Genomic DNA, 27,276 nt, shown 5'->3' on the forward strand with positions numbered 1-27,276 from the left:
GTTGACGAGGAAAAGGCTGGAGATCACTCTGTCATGCTGATTGAGTTACAATAACAGACTGGAAGCTTTAAAAGGTGGGTGGTGCTTGAAATCATTGTTCTTCCTCTGTTAACCATGGTTACCTGCAAGGAAACACGTGCCGTCATCATTGCTTTGCACAAAAAGGGCTTCATAGGCAAGGATATTGCTGCTAGTAAGATTGCACCTAAATCAACCATTTATCGGATCATCAAGAACTTCAAGGAGAGAGGTTCAATTGTTGTGGAGAAGGCTTCAGGGCGCCCCCAGTAAGTGCAGCAAGCGCCAGGACCGTCTCCTAAAGTTGATTCAGCTGCGGGATCGGGGCACCACCAGTGCAGAGCTTGCTCAGGAATGGCAGCAGGCAGGTGTGAGTGCATCTGCATGCACAGTGAGGCGAATACTTTTGGAGGATGGCCTGGTGTCAAGAAGGTCAGCGAGGAAGCCACTTCTCTCCAGGAAAAACACCAGGGACAGACTGATATTCTGCAAAAGGTACAGGGATTGGACAGCTGAGGACTGGGGTAAAGTCATTTTCTCTGATGAATCCCCTTTCCGATTGTTCGGGGCATCCGGAAAAAAAGCTTGTCCGGAGAAGACAAGGTGAGCGCTACCATCAGTCCTGTGTCATGCCAACAGTAAAGCATCCTGAGACCATTCTTGTGTGGGGTTGCTTCTCAGCCAAGGGAGTGGGCTCACTCACAATTTTGCCTAAAGAATGGTACCAACACATCCTCCGAGCACAACTTCTCCCAACCATCCAATAACAGTTTTGTGACGAACAATGCATTTTCCAGCATGATGGAGCACCTTGCCATATGGCAAAAGTGATAACTAAGTGGCTTGGGGAACAAAACATCGACATTTTGGGTCAATGGCCAGGAAACTCCCCAGACCTTAATCCCATTGAGAATTTGTGGTCAATCCTCAAGAGATGGGTGGACAAACAAAACCCCACAAATTCTGACAAACTCCAAGCATTGATTATGCAAGAATGGGCTGCCATCAGTCAGGATGTGGCCCAGAAGTTAATTGACAGCATGAAAGGGCGGATTGCAGAGGTGTTGAAAAAGAAGGGTCAACACTGCAAATATTGACTCTTTGCATAAACGTAATGTAATTGTCAATAAAAGCCTTTGACACTTATGGAATGCTTGTAATTATACTTCAGTACACCATAGTAACATCTGACAAAAATATCTAAAAACACTGAAGCAGCAAACTTTGTGAAGACCAATACTTGTGTCATTCTCAATACTTTTGACCACGACTGTACAGACTATTGACGCACACACCAGAGATTCGCGTGCTGTCGGCGTGCTCCTGTGCATAGCAGGGCAAATTCCGTTTCGCACCTGCGATGAAACGATTAGCTTTTACCACGGTTCTCCTGCGGCATTCGTTACAGAGAAGATCGTTCTGTCCTTTATCCTACCTGTCTAAATCAGTGTTATTGGATGATGGATCAAGGATTTTTTTATGTGAATGAGAATAACTTTAATTGATTTAAATGTTCTAAACATAGCTCTAACTGAGTTAGGATACATTAGGAACTATATTATAATTATATTTGATTTCCCCCTGAAATAGGCTAGTCACCATGCAAGGAAATACATTCCTAAATTAATTAGGTTAGCTAAATGTTGTTGCAGTCAGTGCAGCTCTAAGGGAATTGATAAAATTAGAATTTAGCTGCAAGCGTAAAAGGGACTTTGGCTCCGATTTGGCTCAATCTGAAGAAGAGGTCACAATTTAGATATCTTTCTCAAAGGAAGATATTAGGAGTTGGAAGAGGTCAAGCAGATGTGTGTTAACACCTACCCATTATGATTGTGAATTTGAGCACGCGCACACACACGCGCGCGCCCCCTGTTCGGTCTCGGTTCTTTCCAGGTCCGATTCCAGCTGTTGTGCATTCCTGTGCGCTACACGTCGCCACTGGCGAGGGCCAGCCTCAGTGTGTTTGTGTGACTATCTAAATGTGTGTTTGTGGGTGAGAGGACGGCGCATCAAGTCTCTCCTGAAGAACCGCGAGTGCCGTTGAACTTCTCCGTCCAGCTGTGGAATGCGCCGGTGATGTGTCCTGGACAAGGTTTAGAGGAAAGTGACAGGAGAAGGACCGCTTGGATTTTTTGATTAAAGAGAAAGTTTGGGAATTGTTGTGTTTGTGTTGGAATCCTCTCTCGTCATGACCGAGCTTCTCAGCCCCGTTTCGACAATGGTAAACCTTTATATTCTATTCGTTTTACGTTTATTTTGGTTTATTATTTACACATGTGACAAGGTCAATATGTTATTTATAGCCTACTACTTTTTCATAATATGTTATTCTGTTATGTTAGCCTAAATGTTTTTTTAAAAACCGGTAGGCTAATAGTGCTATACTCCCTGTTCCGTTGTTCTTTTAGAGCTTAATTTCCTGAGTGAGCTATTTAGCAGGCTAATGACAGATTATGGCTCAGTAATCCGTGATTAATTGCAGATTTTGTTATTTTGTTTTAACACACACAAAGAACACTGTTGTTTGATTTTATTTTGCTGCGCACCCTGCATGCCAATATTGGCTATGGCTTTGGATACAAGTCTTGCGCAGGCAAGCCTGTGCATGCACCATGAAGGTTGTGTCTGCAGATAGTATACAGAATATGGTCACGTGAAAGATCCGAGATCTGTATACTGTATGGTAGACCACGCCATCTCGGTTCCCAGGTATTCTGATAGTATTGGTGACATGTGGAGAAGATAAAGCTCCCTCTCTCAACAGGTAACTGGGTCAGTCTATGTGGGAAGGTGGAGTTTAATGTAACATGAACTGGTCCACCACATACAGCATTTACAATCCTCCTTAGAACCCTATAACCCCAGGTGTGTATCAGACCATATCCCCAGACCCCCCCAACCCTATAACCTTTGACCCAGCCTTATCTTTTCAAGCCTGAGGGAATGTAGAATTTGATCTGAGCTTCACAAGCTATGTCCAACACACCCTAGTCATATTCTCATAGTAGCATCAAGGTGAGACAGGCAGACAGGCCAGTGGTACATTCTCAGTGTGATGAGACTATCAATCACAACAGTAGATGGAGGGAAGAGGAACCTAACTTAGCGGTTTGTCTCTACACAGATTGTGGAGAAAGTGTTGCAATGTTTCCAGAAATAGTTAGTAGTTCCAGATTCTTCTCAGATTGAGGGTAAAGACTGGGTTCTTCTGGTTTGAGACAAACATTTGTTTACTTGGTGGTGCAGAAAATAGACCCCGAAAGGGTTAGTTGAGTCTCAGCAGAGTACCGATTAGGAACCACAGGCGTAGCCAAGTGGAGATATACTATTGTAGAGTGGTATCTCACTCTAGTCTGTTTCTACTTAGAACCAGAGGGGAGTTTCAGAGTCTGGTCAGATATGAGGGAATAGATCCTCACTGAGAAAGGGATGCAGACTACCTCTTACTACCCTATTTCTCATCCAAACAACCACCATCCCTTTTAATCCTTTATAAGCTTTCTTGCTTTCTCTCTGTTTGAGGGACTGTGTGTCTGTCGGTGTGTCTGTTTTTTTCTCTCCTGATGCCTCTCCCTTTTGTACCCATCCTCTCCCACGGGTCTCTCTCCCTAACCTCCATCCCGCAATCTCGCTCCATTCTTCCTCACGTTTCCCTCTCCTTCTTTCATCTCCCTCTCTTTCCCTCCTCTAATGTCTGGTCTATCCCAGAGTGACTTGACGTCTAAACCGTATAGGTCAGCTGACCCAGTAATAATTTAGTATCTGTCTGATATCCATCCTTCTGCAAGTCAAAACACCAGCTGAGCCACTGCATATTGTATATACTGTAGGTAATCTTGGGTTTCCTAATGCATACCTTCATGTTAAATATCAGATTAGCTTCAGTGACTTTCAGCTGTACCAACATTAGTCATTCTGTCATATGTTGCCTTTGGATTCATAATTCATTTTTAATTTGTTTGAGGGTGCTGCCAGCATTATCACAATGAAAACAAGAGCTTTCTGTTCTACATGTATGTGTTTGAGGAGGGGTTCAGGCTAGGATTTATTAAGCAATTCTTCAGCTTTGCTCCTACACTTATTAAAAGCACACACACACACACACACACACACACACACACACACAGGTTAGAAAGGCCATGTGGAGGATGAATCCAGAGACAGAGGGGGGTTTGTGTCTAAAGGTCACTCTCGCCCAAGTGTGTGTGTGTGTGTGACTCTCTAAAGTGTGTGTAGGTTTCTCTCTCCAGAGCTGGAGACAGCTTTCTCCTCTCCCGGGTTCTTAACTGATCAACTTAAGCCATTGATTAGCCAGAGAGTGATTCGAGTGAGACAGGGAGGGAGGGAGGGAGGGAAGGAAGGGATGCCCCACTCGACCCTCATGTATAAGTCTGTTTGTATGTGTGTGTATGTGTGTGTGTGTGTGTGTGTGTCACCCAGAGGGGACTAGGCAGAAGCAGGAACACAATAAGAGCTTTGTCCGTGTAAGGAGACCTCACATGGAATGTAGGGAGGGACCGGCCAGAGAAAGAAAGACAGAAGAGAGAGGGGAAGAGAAAGAGATTAAATTTTAGAGCTTGCATACAGTTTCCCTTTTTTTACACCCCTACACCCAAGGTACACACCACAGACCCCTAAGGAGTGAATGTTATTTATAATAAGGGTTACATGGAGAAAATCAGACCTCTGAAAGGATGGCCCTCCCTTCAGCAAAATATATTTGACCTAAACCCTTCCTGAACGCTTGAAATAAAACAAGTGACCCTCCCCTGTACCCAAAATAATAACTAAAACATAAAGTGGATAGCAGAGAACATGTTTACTGTTTACCCTCACTCCTAGGACAGACCAGAGCCTTAGATATGTAGTTTTAGAAACTGTTCTTCGTCCTGTAAGCATTACATGGCAACGCAGGAATTCTGATTGTGCACAGGGCTGCGGGCCAGAAGGTTGTGGGTTCGCAGACCACTGTGGACAAGAGTAGGGATGGAAAGATCTCCTTTATAGTAAAAGCATTGCATGAATCTATCATCGTATTTGCAGGTCAGAGAAAAAAAATTCTCGGACCTGCAAACATTTCATGCAATTCTACGTAATTTCACATATTAGCAGAATATTTTTTAATACCACACAAATTACAGAAATTACAGGCTAAGAATGGACAGAGAGATAGGCCTATGTGTTCATCTTATCATATTTCTTCAATGCCAAATCAGTGTGTCTTGTTTGCAACTAAACTGTCCCTGTTTGCAGATAATTAAATCTGAGACATCATTAGGAATCTGAGTATGGCACTTTCAAAAGTTAGGTTACCTTTCCACCCCAGACAGAGTAGGCCTACTGACGCAGAAAAATGTATGCTTTAACTGCTGGCTACTCTTCTTCTGTGGCGTAACCCAACAAGAGTAGGTCACAAGTGTTTTCCTAAAAGCTGTCTGGGTTTAAACATCTTCTATTGTACAGAAAGTGAATAGCTTAATCAATTGATAGTGACAGAATTAGATTACTTCCCAAGCAAGTCCATTTTTTGTCTCCTTGGTTATAGAAGGTTGTAGCTCAGCCTCTGAATGTCAAAGAATGAAACAATAATATGCATCAGAGTCACATATTTTACAGCTTGATTCTAGCATAAAGCATCACATCACTTTATATAATCGGATCCGGTTTATTTTCTTAAAAATCTTAAACTAACATGGGTTAAGCCTGTGCTTTTTCTATAATAAAAAGGAGGCCTATTACCTCTTATACCCCCTCAATTTGAGTCTTGGTTTTAACTGAACAGCTCTTCACTGACACTGAGTAGGGTATTTAAAGAATGCATTATGGTTGGAGGAATTGACCTGAAAATCTATGGATATAGCAGCCTATAGCCTAATTTCGTTTGTCATCAGGTAGGCCTACCTTTAGTTTCTTAAATAGGAAGCAATAGGCTCCAACACAAAACCCTCGTTGTTAATAAATTCAAATAAAGACGGTTGAAATGAATTATGCTGCCTACTCGAATTTGCCTACTTTCAGCACCATGTCCATTGCCGATTGATTGTACCACAGCTGCTGCTTCAAGTTTCAGCACCACAATGTAATTTTCTCAAATCTGGCTTATTGTGAGGTAATAATTCTGCTAAATAAGCCTACATCATGGGAAAGAAATTATAGTTGTAGCAAGCTTTCAAAGTTGACCTCCTGTCCACCTTCTCATCTTCTCGCTCTCCTTCTCAAACTGAACAGAACATAGCCTATAGGCTAGTCCAAGCGCAAGAGTGCATTTTTTGGACTAGGCCTAATCAACAACAAAAAAATCGGAAAGAAGCCTTTGACTCTCTTCCTGAACTGCCACCGCAGGCCTACACATCACAGCCATTGTTTAGGCAGCACACAAAAAAGGTTTTGATCAGCAAGAGCAGAGCAGGCCGGGGCTCAGGGTTGGAATATCCATTACAGTGTGTAATATAGCCTAGTTTTATTTACACCATCCCAGCAACTAGCTTAGAAATATAACTTTGCTCTGTGCTTCTCCGAGGATGCACTTTGTAGCCTATAGCCTATGGATCATTTGATTGAGACCACACCAAATAGCCTATAGTTGCACTTGATATTGCCCCAGCAGAGAATCAGAGATGAGGGGCGGCATCTGGCACACATCAATGTATAGCCTAATAAGCAACTAATTCTAAAACACTGAGAAATATAGAAATTTCATCAATTACTGATTACACGACCCTCCCCTTGACTAGATTGAAAAATACTAAACCCTCCCCTTGACTGAAATTGAAAAAGCATGACCCTCCCCCTTTTCCTCCAGGTACCCATTATATACATTTAAATCCATCCCTAACCTTGGCACTTTATGCAGACTCCACATGCTCTATCCAATCCCGTGCTGAGATACATGGTGTCAAATCAAATGTGGTGATTCCAAAACAACACATGCACGCAGACATGCACACGCTTGTGCACACACACCTTTGATCTCCAGTAACTCATACATATAAGAGCTGAGGGCTTCCCCAAATACTACTCCGCATCTGGGCAGAAAGAGAGACATGGGGGGAGAAAAGGAGAAGAGGGAAAGAGAGAGACAGAGTGAAGGATAGGGAGAAGAACAGAGAGAAATCATAAAGAAGAAAGCGAAGGCATTATTCACCCAGACGGTTTCTCTTACTGATAGCTCAGCTCTGCGTCTTTCATCACAATGTTTTCCTCATGTTCTCATCCTATCCCTCTCTGACTTCCCCCGGTCTGATCTTCCTTTCCTTCCTCTCTCTTTATCACTCTCTCTCTCATTTATTTCCACTCATTCCTTCTCTACCCTCCCCATTCTCTTATTTTCTTCTCAACTTTCTTCCGTCTGTAGATAAATAGTACATTTGCTGGTCTTGAACTTGTAGTTGAGCCACCAAGCTTTTTATGCTATGTGTGCGTTGAGCAGTTTAAACATGTCTACTGCCGTCTCTACCTTAAGCAGTAGTGCTCTGTTATGAAAACACATCAATCTCAGGGTTAGAACTTAGACATGTTCTCTGACCTCCTTTAGGAGCGGCATGGATCGGGATCCGATCCCTATCACCAGAGATATGGAGCCTATAGACGTATAGGAATGTGACACACACATGCATGGACGGACGGACGCACACATACACACACACACACACACAGCCCAAGAATGTGGCTGCTGAGGGCAGTTCAGTATTCTGTATCCCGGGGCGACACACCTGAGTGCTCCGCTAAAGCGTAACAAGGCCAAACACCTGCCCTGACTTGCCTGCTCACCTGGGTGTGTGTTTGTTTGTGTGTGTGGGATGGGGGCTGTGTAGGAGTGGGAGGCGTGAAGAGGGATACGGGTGATCGTAAAGCAGTTCCTGTCATTATGAAGAGCACTCCTACTTCAACTGCTGTTGACCTCCAGCTACATCTACTCATCTCAAACACACACACATACCTTATTTATCTGTTGTCGATTTGTGTGTGTGTGAGTGATTGTTGGGAATACACCCGCATTAAGGTAACACCCATTTCCCTGAAGCGTGGAGTAGGATGTGTGTGTGAATATGATTGTGTTTGTGTGTGTTCTCTCGTGGAGTGATGTCGGGAAGCAAATGTGATAAAGACAAGAGCTGATTTGAGATGTTGGCTGTGTGTGTGTGTGTGTGTGTGTGTGTGTGTGTGTGTGTGTGTGTGTGTGTGTGTGTGTGTGTGTGTGTGTGTGTGTGTGTGTGTGTGTGTGTGTGTGTGTGTGTGTGTGTGTGTGTGTGTTTGTGTGTGTGTGTGAGAGAGAGAGAGCGAGAGAGAGAATATGTCTGTAGAGGGGCAATGGGGCTTTCGAGCCGTAAAGGAAGTGAGCTCAGACAGAGGAAGAGAGTTCTGAATTAGAGGAAGTGCTCTGGAGCGGCTGGTGATTTGTGTTTCCTCTGGAGAGGAAAAGAGGAGGAGAGGAGAGAGGAGATGAGGAGGGGAGGGGAGGAGGAGAGGAGGGGAGAAGGGGAGGAGAGGAGGGGAGGAGGAGAGGAGAGAGGAAAGGAGGAGAGAGGAGAGGGGGAGAGAGGAGGGGAGGAGAGAGGAGAGGAGGAGAGAGGAGAGGAGGAGAGAGGAGGGGAGGAGAGAGAGAGGAGAGAGGAGAGGAGGAGGAGGGGAGGAGAGGAGAGGAAGAGAGAGGAGGGGAGGAGAGGAGAGAGGAGGGGAGGAGAGAGGAGAGGAGGAGGAGAGGAGAAGAGAAACAAAGGAGAGGACAGAGGATGGCGGAGAAGTGGCAAAAGAAAGGAGAGAAAGAGGATGGAGGGAAATGATAGGAGGATAAGGAGCAGGAGCTGGAGGAAGAGAGAGAGGGGGAGAAAGGAAGAAGGAGGAGAGGAAGGAGGGGTGGTGGAAGGGGAGGAGGTGCGGTTGATGTGGTTTTAACAAGGCTCTAATCATCTCTGCTGTGGTGTTTCACTCGTCTGTGTGTGTGTGTGCGTGTGGTAGGGGTAAACATACTTTGATCACTCGCCAAGGCCAACCCACCCAGAAACTCAACAGACATAGACACATCTCCCCATCATGTCTCTGTACTCCTGAGTGGCGCAGTGGTCTAAGGCACTGCATTGCAGTGCTAACTGTGCCACTAGAGATCCTGGTTCGAATCCAGGCTCTGTCGCCGCCGGCCGCGACCGGGAGACTCATGGGCGGCGCACAATTGGCCCAGCGTCGTCCAGGGTAGGGGAGGGAATGGCCGGCAGGGATGTAGCTCAGTTGATAGAGCATGACGTTTGCAACGCCAGGGTTGTGGGTTCGATTCCCACGGGGGGCCAGTATAAAAAAAAAAGTGTATTCACTAAACTGTAAGTCGCTCTGGATAAGAGCGTCTGCTAAATGACTAAAATGTAATGTCATTCTGGTGGTCTTACTGTTTGTTTACATATCTATATGTATATTTTCTCTCTGTTTAATCCCTCCCCTTGCCAACTGCTATCCGTCCTCTCACATGTTTTCTCACGCTATCAGGCAAATTCTTCATACATACTATACTTTTGCAAATACTCATGCACTATGTAGATGTGGATTTATTGGCCTTTGCTTTAATTCTTGCACAGAACTGTGAAATAAACCCCACCACAATCAACAGTTGAAAATCCACAACCTCTATTCCCTCTCATTCCATGGCCTCTAGAGTGGAATTGTCATTACCGCTGCCAAGAACTAAGGTCGTGGTCTGGTCATCTTCTGTGGTGAACTTGGTCCCTTAGGGCGGTTTGACCTGAGACAACCACTCATGGTCAAAGTCACGGTTGTAGAGTGCCACTGTGGTGTGTGTGCATGTCTGTGTGTGTACGTGTGTGACTCCCGAGTGGCGCAGTGGTCTAAGGCACTGCATCGCAGTGCTAGCTGTGCCACTAGAGATCCTGGTTCGAGTCCAGGCTCTGTCGCAGCCGGCCGCGACCGGGAGACCCATGGGCGGCGCACAATTGGTCCAGCGTCGTCCAAGGTAGGAGAGGGTTTGGTGGGCCAGTATGAAAAATGTATGCACTCACTAATTGGAAGTCGCTCTGGATAAGAGCGTCTGCTAAAATGTAAATGTGGGATCGTTTCCCACGGGGGGCCAGTATGAAAAAAAAAAAAAAAACGTATGCATTCACTAACTGTAAGTTGCTCTGGATAAGAGCGTCTGCTAAATGACTAAAAATGTGTACATGTGGGCATGGGCATGCCAAACACTCCCATACACTCGTGGGAAATCGGCCGGCATGGAACATTCCAGCCCATTCCTCCCACTGGAGTGTGTGTGTTTTCTCCCAGCCTGTGCCCTGTTGAAGTGATTTTTTCCCTCTGGAACACTTTCACACAGACATTCTCTCACATGTGGCAGCTGTGCATGCTGGAGAGGGTTTCTATATGTGTGTGAGTGTGTGTGTGTACGTGCATGTGTTTACGTTTCTATGTTTGTTTCTAAGTATGCAATCAGCCAGCTGTGGGCATCCCCGCTTCTCACACGGGTTCACGGATTTACAGCTGTTGGTGTGTGTGTGTGTGTGTGTGTGTGTGTTTGTTTAGCTTTGTGGGCCTCTCTCCTGTGTATATACAGTATGTGTGTGTTTGACTGAGTCTAACCTCACTCTCCTCTCTATGCTGTAGGACCCAGAGACACTCTGTCAGCCAGAGTCAGACCAGATGAGTCCAAACGAGCCACAGGTGATAATAGATACCTCACTCAGCTACATCACAATGTACTGGTAGTAGAATAGTTGCTACAGTAAGGAATGTATAGTTTGGACCAGCAGCACTATAGAAAGCTGCTTTCAGTTTATTTTCAAAATAAGTTGTTAAGAGTTTAGATGCTCGATTTTTCCTTACTTTAGAATAAAAATAGGTTTTTCATGAAAAGAAAGTACACAAGCATACTGTTAAGATGTCATGTTAAGAGCTATTTGACTGTATATGAAATGTGTGTGTGTTTCTCCCCAGTCTCCCCTGGACCTGATAGACACAGGGAAAGGCCTGAAGGTCCAGACAGCCACACCACATCTGGTCAGCCTGGGCAGTGGGAGACTGAGTGTTGCTATCACCCTACTGCCCCTTAAAGAAGGTAACACACACATACACACACTTTATTGGTCCATACATGCCATGTCCCTTTTATCTGTTCCCCTAGAACCCCCTGTAACCTTGGTGACTGCTACTGGGGAGATGGGGTGAGAAGGAGAAAGGGAGAGCGAGAGCAAGGGATAGAAAGGGAGAGAGACAAAGGGAGAGAGGGGGAGAGAGAGAAAGGAAAAGGGGGAGAGAGAGATGGGGAGAGGGAGAGAGGGGTGAGAAAGATGGGAGAGAGAGATATGGGGAGGGAGTGACGGGGAGAGAGAAGAGAGAGGGAAGAGAGAGGGAGAGAGATGGGGCGAGAGAGAGGGAGAGACGGGGAGAGAGAGAAAGAGAGATGGGGGGGATGTGATACTCTGGGAGGAAATCAGGTCACAATAGAGCCAGGACAGGGAGCCAAGCTGACTTCCTCCCTCAGGGAACACTAAAGACACACACACGCATGCACGCAAATGCACACACACTGTAACAAGTGCACACACATAAATGCACGCACACATGCACACAGTCACTGTATTTTTTACTGTATAATGACATAATTGCAGTGTATATATAGACCCGTCAGTCATTGACACCACAGGTGTCTCTGGTTCATCAGTATTCCAGACAGATAGCTTGCTAACAAGCCAACAGGGTGTAGATGGGAACAGAGATAACAGAGATTTACACACAGAACCAGACTGACTGGTAGGCAGACTTAAACACTCTCTAAAACAGATGTGCTAAGCTTAGCTGACTATATAACTCTCTAGCCTAAAAATGCAACACTCACAAATAAAGTCAACTCAACCTTCCCCCACAACAACATAACATACATTTTTCCAGGAGTGACCCGTATCGGGCGTGAGGACGCGGTGGTACCCCAGGACATCACCATCCTGGGTGCAGGCATCGAGGCGGAACACTGCATCATCACCAACACGTCAGGGGTCATCATCCTCGACCCTTGTGGGAACCTCTGCTCCCTGGACGGTGTCCCTGTGACATCACCCGTCCCGCTCACACAAGGTGAGAAATACAGAGGAACACACACAGGACCGCAAACAAACACACTTTGTCGCCACCTACTGGTAGTACTTGGTTAAGTGCAGTGTTGTGTGCCTTGCAGTGACTGCATTGGTTACAAATCAAATCAAATGTTATTCGTCACATGCGCCGTAAACAACAGGTGTGGACTAACAGTGAAATACTTATGGGCCCTTCCCAACAATGCAGACAAAGAAAATAGAGAAAAAATAGAAAAGTAATAATACTGTAGATACACAATGATTAACGATAACTTGGCTATATACAAGGGGTACCAGTACAATGCAGATAGTTAAATAGTTTAACCAAATAGCCACCCAGACTAACTATTAAGCAGTCTTATGGCTTGGGGGTAGAAGCTGTTCAGGGTCCTGTTGGTTCCAGACATTGATGCATTAGTACCACTTGGGTGGCTGGAGTCTTTAACAATTTTTAGGGCCTTCCTCTGACACCGCCTGTTATAGAGGTCCTGAATGGTAGGGAGCTCATCCCCAGTGATGCACTGGGCCGTACCCACTACCCTCTGTAGCACCTTGCGGTCGGATGCCAAGCAGTTGCCATACCAAGCAGTGATTCAGCCAGTCAAGAGGCTCTCAATGGTGCAGCTGTATAACTTTTTCTAGCAGCGTTGCAGTTCTTGACACACTCAAACCGGTGCGCCTGGCACCTACTACCTACCCCGTTCAAAGGCACTTAAATCCTTTGTCTTGCCCATTCACCCTCTGAATGGCACACGTACACAATCTATGTCTCAATTGTCTCAAGGCTTAAAAATCCTTATTTAATCTGTCTCCTCCCCTTCATCTACACTGATTGAAGTGGATTTAACAACTGACCTCAATAAGGGATAATATATTTCAACTGGATTCACCTGGTCAGTCTATGTCATGGAAAGAGCAGGTGTTCCTAATGTTTTGTCCACTCAGTGTATATGAATCATGTTAGTAAAGTTTACGACCCGGGTTCTTCATGGTGTTGTGAAGCTGTTTGTGTGTGGTTGAGCCATTAGCCTTTTAGCTTAATTATCCTTGGTTTGGAATGGATAGCTCCTGTTGTCTGCAATGCCATGACTCACAACTTCCAACTGCAGAGAACACACTCGTCCTTTTCCATTCCTCTCGTTCACTCTCTCTCCCCTTCTCCTTTTCAGTCTCTCTTTAGACATTTCTTTCTCTCTCTCTTTTAGTACTTTTCACTATCACTTCTCCTATTTCTCCTCCTCTCATCTTTAAATCCTACCTCCATCCCCCTTTTCACTATTTTCCTTCCCCTTCATTACCAAACATTCCTTTCTCTTTTTCCTTCTTTGGGTTTTTGGAAGGTGTAAACATGAACACAAACACATTCTTCTCTTTTCACATTCTCTCACTTTTTTCCTCCCTTTCTCCCCATTAATCTCACTCCCTCTTTCCACACCTCTTCCCCAGCTCTCTGTCTTGGTCTGGTCTGACCACTGTCAAATATTGACTGACCTGTTTGTTTTCTCACTGTGGCTAGCTGACTCAAATATTGACAACATCTTGGGGTGTATACGTCCTGGAGGCCAAGGTATTGTCTCTATACTGCTTTCACATAGGAATTACAGTATTTAGCCTTTTAAAAAAATGGGGCAATGTTTACATGACCCCCTTTCAAACAGGCCCATTTTTATCACATTCTTGCCTGCATATGCCTTTTATACCTCCAGTGCCCATGCTGGCATGCCATTGACAAGTGGTAGTAGTGGTGTGCAGATGTGGGTAGGCTTCTATTTTAATAAATCCATTGAATATACACCATCAAAAAGGAATTCATTATTACTTTGTTTAGGCAGGTCCTAAGAAACATTATAAGACTAATAAAATGTATTTTCAAAACAACAGAATGGCATATTTGGAGTTTAATTATTTTATGTCCAAATGAATTAAATCAATAGTTCATTATTTTGTTCATTAAAACAGACAAGACACACCTACCCTGATCACAGTCAACACACATATATTTTGTAGTAAGAATATAATGGAATATAACAGAATAAAATACAAATAATATTTTTCCCACACAACTTGTGTCACTGGTATGTGTGGGACCACTGTCATATAAAAAAGTTATATTTCAAAAACAGCTCCCAAGCCCATGCTTATTTTTTTAAATCCACGTTTCATCTCTTTCCTACCCTCACTCCACTTTGTTAGGGAGCAGGCAAAGGGTTTTACATTGAGAGTATCTTCATCATAATAACGATAGCCTAGAAAATAATAGCAATTCTATTTTAAAACGCATGCTAGTTGTGTTCATATTTCACAACCTCCACTATAGGCGATCGAGCAAAAAATAAATAGGCCTACACTTGATTTGGCCTACATTTTTGCATGCTAAATGTTTCTGATCAGTGATAGATGAGCAAACGAATATACAGTGGGGAAAAAAAGTATTTAGTCAGCCACCAATTGTGCAAGTTCTCCCACTTAAAAAGATGAGAGAGGCCTGTAATTTTCATCATAGGTACATGTCAACTATGACAGACAAAATGAGATTTTTTTTCTCCAGAAAATCACATTGTAGGATTTTTAATTAATTTATTTGCAAATTATGGTGGAAAATAAGTATTTGGTCAATAACAAAAGTTTCTCAATACTTTGTTATATACCCTTTGTTGGCAATGACACAGGTCAAACGTTTTCTGTAAGTCTTCACAAGGTTTTCACACATTGTTGCTGGTATTTTGGCCCATTCCTCCATGCAGATCTCCTCTAGAGCAGTGATGTTTTGGGGCTGTCGCTGGGCAACACGGACTTTCAACTCCCTCCAAAATTTTCTATGGGGTTGAGATCTGGAGACTGGCTAGGCCACTCCAGGACCTTGAAATGCTTCTTACGAAGCCACTCCTTCGTTGCCCGGGCAGTGTGTTTGGGATCATTGTCATGCTGAAAGACCCAGCCACGTTTCATCTTCAATGCCCTTGCTGATGGAAGGAGGTTTTCACTCAAAATCTCACGATAGATGGCCCCATTCATTCTTTCCTTTACACGGATCAGTCGTCCTGGTCCCTTTGCAGAAAAACAGCCCCAAAGCATGATGTTTCCACCCCCATGCTTCACAGTATGTATGGTGTTCTTTGGATGCAACTCAGCATTCTTTGTCCTCCAAACACGACGAGTTGAGTTTTTACCAAAAAGTTCTATTTTGGTTTCATCTGACCATATGACATTCTCCCAATCCTCTTCTGGATCATCCAAATGCACTCTAGCAAACTTCAGACGGGCCTGGACATGTACTGGCTTAAGCAGGGGGACACGTCTGGCACTGCAGGATTTGAGTCCCTGGCGGCGTAGTGTGTTACTGATGGTAGGCTTTGTTACTTTGGTCCCAGCTCTCTGCAGGTCATTCACTAGGTCCCCCCGTGTGGTTCTGGGATTTTTGCTCACCATTCTTGTGATCATTTTGACCCCACGGGGTGAGATCTTGCGTGGAGCCCCAGATCGAGGGAGATTATCAGTGGTCTTGTATGTCTTCCATTTCCTAATAATTGCTCCCACAGTTGATTTCTTCAACCCAAGCTGCTTACCTATTGCAGATTCAGTCTTCCCAGCCTGGTGCAGGTTTACAATTTTGTTTCTGGTGTCCTTTGACAGCTCTTTGGTCTTGGCCATAGTTGAGTTTGGAGTGTGACTGTTTGAGGTTGTGGACAGGTTGTGTATTTTATACTGATAACAAGTTCAAACAGGTGCCATTAATACAGGTAACGAGTGGAGGACAGAGGAGCCTCTTAAAGAAGTTGTTACAGGTCTGTGAGAGCCAGAAATCTTGCTTGTTTGTAGGTGACCAAATACTTATTATCCACCATAATTAGCAAATAAATTCATAAAAAATCCTACAATGTGATTTTCTAGAATTCTTTTCCTCAATTTGTCTGTCATAGTTGACGTGTACCTATGATGAAAATTACAGGCCTCTCTCATCTTTTTAAGTGGGAGAACTTGCACAATTGGTGGCTGACTAAATACTTTTTTCCCCCACTGTATGAGCTGTACCACCTCCACTTATTTGTCCAGCCAGAAACCAATTTACCAAACAGCCTATACAGACAGAGATTCAGTGAAACAGAATCACATTGATTGAGGAGATTCAGTGAAGTCACAGGCTTTTGGTCGAGAGTAGGCCTAGGTTACTAAACGACTGCCAGTGATGTGCAAAATAATCCACTTGATAACATAACAGTAAAACTAAATCCATGCTCTTCAATCGAACGTTGCTTGCACCCGCCTAGAATCTCAACTCTCGGCGGGTCTGACTTAAAATATGTGGACAACTACAAATACCTAGGTGTCTGGTTAGACCGTAAACTCTCCTTCCAGACTCACATTAAGCATCTCCAATCCAAAATTAAATCTAGAATTGGCTTCTTATTTCGCAACAAAGCCTCCTTCACTCATGCTGCCAAACATGCCCTCGTAAAACTGACTATCCTACCGATCCTTGACTTTGGCGATGTCATTTACAAAATAGCCTCCAACACTCTACTCAGCAAATTGGATGTAGTCTATCACAGTGCCATCCGTTTTTTTCACCAAAGCCCCATATACTACCCACCATTGTGACCTGTACGCTCTCGTTGGCTGGCCCTCACTACATATTCGTCGCCAAACCCACTGGCTCCAGGTAATCTATAAATCACTGCTAGGCAAATCCCCGCTTTATTTTAGCTCATTGGTCACCATAGCAACACCCACCCGTAGTATGCGCTCCAGCAGGTATATCTCACTGGTCATCCCCAAAGCCAACACCTCCTTTGGCCGCCATTCCTTCCAGTTCTCTGCTGCCAATGACTGGAACGAACTGCAAAAATCTCTGAAGCTGGAGACTCTTATGTCCCTCACTAACTTTAAGCATCATTTGTCAGAGCAGTTTACCGATCACTGCACCTGTACACAGCCCATCTGTAATTAGCCCACCCAACTACCTCATCCCCATATTGTTATTTCTTTTGCTATTTGCACATAATCTTCTGCACATCTATCACTCCAGTGTTAATACTAAATTGTAATTATTTTGCACTATGGCCTATTTATTGCCTTACTTTATATGATTTATTTCACCTTTATTTAACCAGGTAAGCCAGTTGAGAACAAGTTCTCATTTACAACTGCGACCTGGCCAAGATAAAGCAAAGCAGTGCGATAAAAACAACAACACAGAGTTACATATGGGGTAAACAAAACATAAAGTAAAAAATACAACAGAAAATATATATATACAGTGTGTGCGAATGTAGTAAGTTACCTCCATAACTTACTACATTTGCACACACTGTATATAGATTTTCTATTTTTCTATTGTGTTATTGACTGTACGTTTTTGTTTATCCCATATGTAACTCTGTGTTGTTGTTGTTTTTATCGCACTGCTTTGCTTTATCTTGGCCAGGTCACAGTTGTAAATGAGAACTTGTTCTCAACTGGCCTACCTGGTTAAATAAAGGTGAAATAAAACAATAAAAATAAATACAATAAATGCTGGCAAAATGTTCTAATAAATGACCAACTAGACAAAACACTAATGAGCAGCACTCACCTCAATTTAGCTAACATTTCCCCAGCCTAATTGTAGTTTAACTAATATCCAAACGGAGATTCGGTGAAAACAAAAATCTGACATTGATTGATTTATCAAGACGAGTGCTCTCGCTCGTCTCAAAGCTGTCATCTAGTTGACCACACGCGGGTAGGCTATTGCTTCAAATGTATTACAATGATTGGATGACTTTGGGTGTTTCAGTAAGCAACAATATTTTGCCTTCAATTGCATTAGCCTACTTTATTCCTATATTTCTGTCATTCAGTGATATTTATTCCCAAAGTAATGATTTATGGATCCATTCAGTTGTGGTTATTAAGAAAACAGTGCATGCTTAGCGAGCTATGCGAAGAGATGGGACATGCCTCGCAAAGTTTAGAACTGGCAGGAGGATGGTTAACTGGCACTGCCTAGCAACCATCAAGAGTTTAAGAGCGTAGTGTGTGCCAATGCCACCTCAACATTACCGGTACGTTTCATACTAAGCCGTAGGCAGAACTTCACCGAAATGATTACTAGGTTGTTAGGCGGAGAAAAAAATAATAGGTTTTGATACCGGCAATACCTTTCAGATACAAAGAAAAGGCGGGAAAAAGTTGGCGGTATGATAAAGTTGTCGGAAAAACGTCTTAGTATGAAAAGAAAGACAAAAAGGCCAGGGGGCAAGGGGTAGATAGAATGGGAGAGTTCATGGTAAGGACAGAGAAGAAGGAACAGAGAGTGAGAGAACCTTGTGGGTTTTACAGAGAGAGAGAGAGAGAGAGAGAGAGAGAGAGAGAGAGAGAGAGAGAGAGAGAGAGAGAGAGAGAGAGAGAGAGAGAGAGAGAGAGAGAGAGAGAGAGAGAGAGAGAGAGAGAGAGAGAGAGAGAGAGCATGAAATGGAAACATCCTATACAGGATAATCCCTCAGGCTACAGAAGTTAACCACACACACACACACACACACACACACAATAAGTGATGTAACTGGAGTGTTTTGTTGGAAATCCATATTGTGGTAGCAGAGTATTGTCAATAACAGAGATTATAAACCATACCTCTGACTCATATCACTATGATGATGTGGAGGCACCACACACACACACACACACACACACACACACACACTGAAACACTATCCCTAAACCAGTGTCTGCCAGGAGCAAAGTCTGAGTGATTCCTCATGAAACCAGGACAGAAAATACCATGACTGGGGAATTTTAATAAATTTAACCCATTCCTTTGGAGGAAGGATTGTTTACATATATTTGACATTTGGTATCTAAAAGCATAATTGAGAAATAATAGATCACATTTTGGATATTTATGGCATTTTGGCCATACTCAGGCCTCCTTTAAGACATCATAATGTTTCATCTATAGGTGCTACTAAGCAGAAATGGTCATATCAAGTGTCACCGCTTGCTCTGTAATAGGAGTAGTATTTAGATTTCTATACAAATGTTTTTACATTAATTTATGAATATTGAAAAATATAAACATGAATATAGCAAATATACAAATTTTGATTAGGCACACTTTTCTATATATTCTTGAACATAATAGCCTATATACTCTATGCGGGCATATCAATGTTCCAGAGTTACATTTCGTGAAAATCCCCCAAATAATGGTCTTTTTTTGTCCTGGTTTCGTGAGGAATCACTCCAATGAAAATATCAGAGTGGATGTTTTTCTCCTTTTCTCTCTGCTCTATCCCATGCAGCCAGTCTCTCTCTCTCTCTCTCCATCACAGTTCTCTACCTCATTCCCTTCTAGCCAAGGCTCTCACTTATTTTCTAGTCCCCTGTCTTTCTTTCTTTCCCCTTCTCTATTGAGTAGTTTTCTAAAGCTGTTCTTCTGTGCATCAGATCAAAGTTGTTATCTTATTAAAGATTTAGGCTGAATTTGGAAAAATATTGCTTTGATAAAAATCACATCTATTTAAGTTTGAGTTGTTATTTTCTCCCTCTTAGCTGTTGAGCTCTATAGATGTGAGGTAGGCTACAGTAACATTCCTCTCAAGGTGTTTCCACAGAGAAGGGAAAAGTAGGCTAGGTAGACAAAGAAAAAGAGGAAGGGGGGCGGTGACCAAATACCTCTGGCTTTTAAACCGCTGTGTTCCAACCAACAGAGAAGAGGGGGTCCGAGACTGTTTTAGCTGAACTGAAATGCGTTTTTAATCAAATACAGTCGTTTTGGGTTTTACAAGCGGCTGATTTTTGATCTCATTCAGAGCTCGTAAACTTTCTTAGGGGAGGGTTTTGCTTTTTACCCCAGTCTATTCACTTCAAGCAGGCGTCACCACCCCATTTTTTGGGGAGTTGGTGCGCTCCTTACCTCAACCCCATCTCGATGGAAATCTGTTTAACCTGAAGTCCGGAGTCATTTCTGGAGTTTTGGACTAGGCTGAAGGAGGATAAAAACGAGATGGTAATTTTTCAGACATAGAGAAAGAACCGAACATCCTGCAGTTGTATTCGCTGAATGGGACTCAGTAAAAAGGTTAGTAAAGGTAGCCTATTTTCAGAAATTCCCTGACTTGGAAGAATCTCGGCGACCCCTGTGCACATCAATTTGGTTTTGTAGCCTTTTGTGACTGACTATAAAGCGCCAATAATCAGTTGAAACAATAACAAAGCGGATCCCCACCCCTGTTTCGGTAAAAAAAAAAAAAAGATGAGGGATAGGGCTGGAGAAATGTAACCACTCTCAAATTCATAGACAGATCTATGGATGCAAGGACTGACCATCCATGATATCAAAAGTATAGTTTTAACCACGTTGAGGCAATATAGTATTTGTTTACATTTGTTTTGTTTACAAACATTGGAGTGAAACAAGCTTATATTTTGGGTTCTGATGCGGTACGACAGTTGAACTAAGCTAAGAAGTTATTCTTCAAGGATCAAAATAGATGAAGGAACTGCAGATTGCCCCTTTAAGGAAACGTTTTTTTTTATTTTTATGATACAGCTCTTTTCATTGTTTGGCGAGTTTTTGTTTGTCAGCTGCTCTTGATTAGGCTAAATGTTTTAGAAAGTTGGCAAGGGTAGGCAACAGCAAACCATTTGCGTCACTCTTACTCTGTTGCAATCATAAATTGTATAATTGAGATAAGAACCTCTTACTTCAATGCTTTCCAGATAGTCTATAATATTTCCTAGTCTACGTTTGCAGTTGGAAATTAACTTCATGACCTACTATCAAATTTGAAAAGGCTACAAGGTAAGCAGCACGGTGCGTATCACCTTTGTGAAGAATTGTATTAGCGCGTGCACCTCAGGGGTTGTAGTTCACAGACAGACAACGACGTGATTGGTTTTCACTTGACAAGAAAAAACTGCCTGCGGTATGTCTCTGCCTTCCAACGGCTTTAGCTCTTTTCTGGTACTCGGTTATTTATTGAGAGAGGGCCTTTGATTTAAGATGTCAAGATTAGCCTTATTACTTTATTTGCTTTATAAAGGAGAGAGGACATTTAATTGAAAGAGGCAGCGTCTGTCAGCTAACATGGCAACGCTACTCATGTATACGAGCTGAGTCCCTGTTCGAATACTTTCATAATGCATCCTCCCGCCCTTCCTTACTTTATTTATTCCTTCCTCCTATCCTACTTTAGGCTATAGTAGGCCTATTATTCAAAAGGGGCACTAATCGTATCAGTGATCACACCGAGGAAGGAATGATGCATTGACTTTGGCAGTTATTCATTTTTTTGAGGGCCCTGCAAAGCCGCAGTGATCTACTCAACACATCCAAGCAGCAGACCACGAACTCACTTTGTCATGGAAAAGATTGAGCCCCCTCAAATCCAATGACCTAGATTGGAAGATCGTTTTTTTGTGTCAGTAAGTGTGCTCATGGCCAGTGTCCCACACATGGTATTTGGTAGTTACCTCCCCTCCTCTCCCCCTCCAGCAGCCCCCATGTAAGAGAGGCAGGGTGACATATAGTCTGGGGGATAAAGGCCTAATTGTTTAATATTCTAACCTAATGGTCCGCATTTGGCAATTAGATAGACACGTATTGCTCGCTTATTCCTAAATACAGACCGGTTTCCCTCCCTTAACATTGTGGTTCCGTGTTAGGTTGATTTAGATTAACCAGAAGAAATTGGTACCAGACGTCTTCTTCACTGGCATCTGTGAGATCAAAGTGTGTGAGGTTATCTTTGTAGCTGGGGATATCTGTAAAAAACAAGATGGTGTGTTTGTTGTTGGGAGGGGTTGTTATTTGTTGTTTTTGGGAGGGAGGAAATTAGAAAGTAGTGTAATTAACAAATAAGGGCAACAGTCGTATAAAGCTGGCAGACTGTTGAGAGTCAAAGAATGAGAGTTTCTGAGGAAAGACTGCTGTTACACGCATACAGATGTTCTGTCTCTCTCTGTCTCTCTCTCTCTCTCTCTCTCTCTCTCTTTCTCCTTCCCTCTGTTTGCTGTCATGCTAAATACCATACGGTACTGTGAGTGATTAGACAGAGACTGTAAAGAGTCTTTATACACACCCATGGTCACCCATGGCATATACAGGTTCACTCTCCTAGGATTCTACACTACATGACCAAAAGTATGTGGACACCTGCTCGTCGAACATCTCATTCTAAAATAATGGGCCCCCCTTCCTTGCTAGCCTCCACTCTTCTGGGAAGGGTTTCCACTAGATGTTGGAACATTGCTGCGGGGACTTGCTTCCATTCAGCCACAAGAGCATTAATGAGGTCGGGCTCTGATGTTGGGCGATTAGGCCTGGCTCGCAGTTGGCGTTCCAATTCATCCCAAAGGTGTTCGATGGGGTTGAGGTCAGGGCTCTGTGCAGGCCAATCAAGTTCTTCCACAACGATCTCGACAAACCATTTCTGTATGGACCTCGTTTTGTACACGGTGGGAATTGTCATGCTGAAACAGAAACTTCCCAAACTGTTGCCACAAAGTTGGAAGCACAGAATTGTCTAGAATGTCAGATTTCCCTTCACTGGAACTAAGGGGCCTAGCCCGAACCATGAAAAACTGCGCCAGACCATTATTCATCCTCCACCAAACGGTACAGTTGGCACTATGTATTAGGGCAGGTAACGTTCTCCTGGCATCCGCCAAACCCAGATTTGTCCGTCGGACTGCCAGATGGTGAAGCGTGATTCATCACTCAAGAGAACAAGTTTCCACTGCTCCAGAGTCCAATGGCGATGCTTGGCATTGCGCATGGTGATCTTAGGCTTGTGTGCGGCTGCTCGGCCATGGAAACCAATTTCATGACGCTCCCGATGAACAGTTCTTGTGCTGATGGTAGTGAGCGTTGCAACCGAGGACAGACAATTTTTTCCCGCGCTACACGCTTCAGCACTCGGCGGTCCCGTTCTGTGAGCTTGTGTGGCCTACCACTACGTGGCTGAGCCGTTGTTACTCTTAGACATTTCCACTTCACAATAACAGCACTTACAGTTGACCGGGGCAGCTCTAGCAGGGCAGAAATTTGACGAACTGACTTGTTGGAAAGGTGGCATCATATGACGGTGCCACGTTGAAAGACACTGAGCTCTTCAGTAAGGCCATTCTACTGCTAATGTTTGTCTATGGAGATTGCATGGCTGTGAGCTCGATTTTTATACACCTGTCAGCAACGGGTGTGGCTGAAATAGCCAAATCCACTAATTTGAAGGGGTGTCCACATAATTTTGTATATATAGTGTACTTAACTCCCGCAAGCCATGACAGGCACACATGACATACACAAACACACATTATGGGGTGGCAGGTAGCCTAGCGGTTAGAGCGTTGGGCCATTAACCGAAAGGTCACTTGTTCGAATACCCGATCCGACAAGGTGAAATATCTGTCGATATGCCCTTGAGCAAGGCACTTAGCCCTAATTTGCTCCAGGGGCGCCGTACTTCTAGGGCTGATCCTGTAAAACAACATATTTGGTTTATTAATTTTTTATTAACTCGCATGCATGGCAGTCTTTGATGTGTGTGTGTGTAAAGATACGGGCCACATCATCGCAGAATGTGTCCTATCCTACAGTGTTTATTTGTGTAGTGCCTAGTAGAGCTTCGTAGACTAAACAGTCCTGTGTGAAAACATTCTCAATTCAATGGAAAAGGTTAAAAGCAGAATTTCACATTTTTGTCTTGAGTATTATTTCCTGTGGTAAGTGTGTGTGTGTAATAAGTCACACTCAGCAGTGTGGTATGAGAAGTTTGGGTCTTAGTCCTGTCCTTGGCTTATTCTCTAGAAATACTCCAGCGAGCCCAGAAAAGTACCCTCAGCTGAACACACACACACACTTGCAGTTTTTCAGGAAGTGGGAAGCATGTCAGACATATTTCTTTACACAACCAGACACACACACATTACTCACACATTAGTTACACACACACACACACACACACACACACATTACTCACACATTAGTTACACACACACACACACACATTACTCACACATTAGTTACACACACACACACACACATTACTCACACATTAGTTATACACATCAGCTACATGTTAAAACCACACACACAGAACAGATCAGACTCTGAGACCTCTAAGGGAGTCACGACATCCCTATTATCATTACACCCTCTCCTAACATTGAGCTTCTGGGACAGAGAGGAGAGTGAGAGAAAATTAGCCCAGACATTTTTTTCCATGCTGTATTTTTCCATTCTTTCTTTCACTTGCTCTCTCTCTTTCCTCTCTCCCCGGCTTGGTTTCCTCTCTGGGTATCTGTCTGAGAGTAGGTGTCTCTGGTATCAGACACAGACAGATGGATGGAACAGTTCTGTCATTTTGACGTTGTTTTTCTCCATATTTAAGCTGCTTGGGAGGGATCACGGAACTGAAACATCAATCCTAGAAGCATCAGCATTGTTTAATACAGAGATAATATCTCAATCCTAGAAGCATCAGCATTGTTTAATACAGAGATAATATCTCAATCCTAGAAGCATCAGCATTGTTTAATACAGAGATAATATCTCAATCCTAGAAGTATCAGCATTGTTTAATACAGAGATAATATCTCAATCCTAGAAGCATCAGCATTGTTTAATACAGAGATAATATCTCAATCCTAGAAGCATCAGCATTGTTTAATACAGAGATAATATCTACATCTTAGAAGCATCAGCATTGTTTAATACAGAGATAATATCTCAATCCTAGAAGCATCAGCATTGTTTAATACAGAGATAATATCTCAATCCTAGAAGCATCAGCATTGTTTAATACAGAGATAATATCTCAATCCTAGAAGCATCAGCATTGTTTAATACAGAGATAATATCTCAATCCTAGAAGCATCAGCATTGTTTAATACAGAGATAATATCTCAATCCTAGAAGCATCAGCATTGTTTAATACAGAGATAATATCTCAATCCTAGAAGCATCAGCATTGTTTAATACAGAGATAATATCTCAATCCTAGAAGTATCAGCATTGTTTAATACAGAGATAATATCTCAATCCTAGAAGCATGAGCATTGTTTAATACAGAGATAATATCTCAATCCTAGAAGCATCAGCATTGTTTAATACAGAGATAATATCTAAATCTTAGAAGCATCAGCATTGTTTAATACAGAGATAATATCTCAATCCTAGAAGCATCAGCATTGTTTAATACAGAGATAATATCTCAATCCTAGAAGCATCAGCATTGTTTAATACAGAGATAATATCTCAATCCTAGAAGCATCAGCATTGTTTAATACAGAGATAATATCTCAATCCTAGAAGCATCAGCATTGTTTAATACAGAGATAATATCTCAATCCTAGAAGCATCAGCATTGTTTAATACAGTGATAATATCTAAATCTTAGAAGCATCAGCATTGTTTAATACAGAGATAATATCTAAATCTTAGAAGCATCAGCATTGTTTAATACAGAGATAATATCTAAATCCTAGAAGCATCAGCATTGTTTAATACAGAGATAATATTTCAATCCTAGAAGCATCAGCATTGTTTAATACAGAGATAAGTGGCTGAATTGTTTCTCTGGATCATGTGGAAGGGTCAGTTTGAGGCTGGCAGAGATGGACAAGATGGTTTTCTTTTTCTGACCTTCACTCATTCAAGAGAAAGAGAGAGAGCGATAAGGACAGAGAGTCCCCCCCCCCCTCACTCTTTCCCTCTCCCTCTTTATGTGAGGTATTTGGACAGCTGTTGATGACTGCTGTGTGTGTGTGTAGGGGTGGGGGGTTATATGGGGTTGTGACCCTGGTGTCTTGTTTAATACCTGACTCTGTGATACTGATTGATAGCCAAACACTGTGGTATAGAGCGGCCCAGACTGTGTGTGTGAGTGTGGTTGACAGAGCAGTGCAGATGGATAATCTGTTATACAGAGAACCGAGAGGTCTAACATGTACTGTGTTGTATTATTTCTGCTCTCTCATTTAGTGTGTGTTATACAGTGCATTTGGAAAGTGTTAAGACCCCTTGACTTTTTCCACATTTTGTTACGTTACAGGTGTATTCTAAAATGGATTAAATTGTTCCCCCCCCCAATCAATCTACACACAATACCCCATAATGACAAAGAAAAAACAGGTTTAGAAATGTGTGCAAATGTTATAAAAAAAAAAAAATGGAAATATCACATTTACATACAGTGAGGGAAAAAAGTATTTGATCCCCTGCTGATTTTGTACGTTTGCCCACTGACAAAGAAATGATCAGTCTATAATTTTAATGGTAGGTTTATTTGAACAGTGAGAGACAGAATAACAACAAAAAAATCCAGAAAAACGCATGTCAAAAATGTTATAAATTGATTTGCATTTTAATGAGGGAAATAAGTATTTGACCTCCTCTCAAATAGAAAGATTTCTGGCTCCCAGGTGTCATTTATACAGGTAACGAGCTGAGATTAGGAGCACACTCTTAAAGGGAGTGCTCCTAATCTCAGCTTGTTACCTGTATAAAAGACACCTGTCCACAGAAACAATCAATCAATCAGATTCCAAACTCTCCACCATGGCCAAGACCAAAGAGCTCTCCAAGGATGTCAGGGACAAGATTGTAGACCTACACAAGGCTGGAATGGGCTACAAGACCATCGCAAAGCAGCTTGGTGAGAAGGTGACAACAGTTGGTGTGATTATTCGCAAATGGAAGAAACACAAAATAACTGTCAATCTCCCTCAGCCTGGGGCTCCATGCAAGATCTCACCTCGTGGAGTTGCAATGATCATGAGAACGGTGAGGAATCAGCCCAGAACTACACGGGAGGATCTTGTCAATGATCTCAAGGCAGCTGGGACCATAGTCACCAAGAAAACAATTGGTAACACACTACGCCGTGAAGGACTGAAATCCTGTAGCGCCCGCAAGGTCCCCCTGCTCAAGAAAGCACATATACAGGCCCGTCTGAAGTTTGCCAATGAACATCTGAATGATTCAGAGGAGAACTGGGTGAAAGTGTTGTGGTCAGATGAGACCAAAATCGAGCTCTTTGGCATCAACTCAACTCGCCGTGTTTGGAGGAGGAGGAATGCTGCCTATGACCCCAAGAACACCATCCCCCTGTCAAATATGGAGGTGGAAACATTATGCTTTGGGGGTGTTTTTCTGCTAAGGGGACAGGACAACTTCACCGCATCAAAGGGATGATGGACGGGGTCA

At 43.0% G+C, this 27,276-nt stretch overlaps 1 protein-coding gene across 1 annotated transcript in view; it reads left to right on the top strand.

Annotated features, from left to right (window-relative positions):
- Positions 1-1,934: 1,934 nt before the first annotated feature.
- The window catches only part of phldb2b (pleckstrin homology-like domain, family B, member 2b), a gene marked incomplete at its 3' end in the record, with an annotated part of 45,004 nt that continues 19,662 nt past the window's right edge, over positions 1,935-27,276 (top strand). The window contains 4 exon segments of the mRNA XM_045210505.1: positions 1,935-2,239; positions 10,624-10,680; positions 10,954-11,074; positions 11,908-12,090. Coding sequence (XP_045066440.1) covers positions 2,207-2,239; positions 10,624-10,680; positions 10,954-11,074; positions 11,908-12,090 — 394 coding nt within the window. The 5' untranslated portion in view covers positions 1,935-2,206.

Source organism: Coregonus clupeaformis, chromosome 34 (genome assembly GCF_020615455.1).
Source record: "Coregonus clupeaformis isolate EN_2021a chromosome 34, ASM2061545v1, whole genome shotgun sequence".
Lineage (NCBI taxonomy): Eukaryota > Metazoa > Chordata > Actinopteri > Salmoniformes > Salmonidae > Coregonus > Coregonus clupeaformis.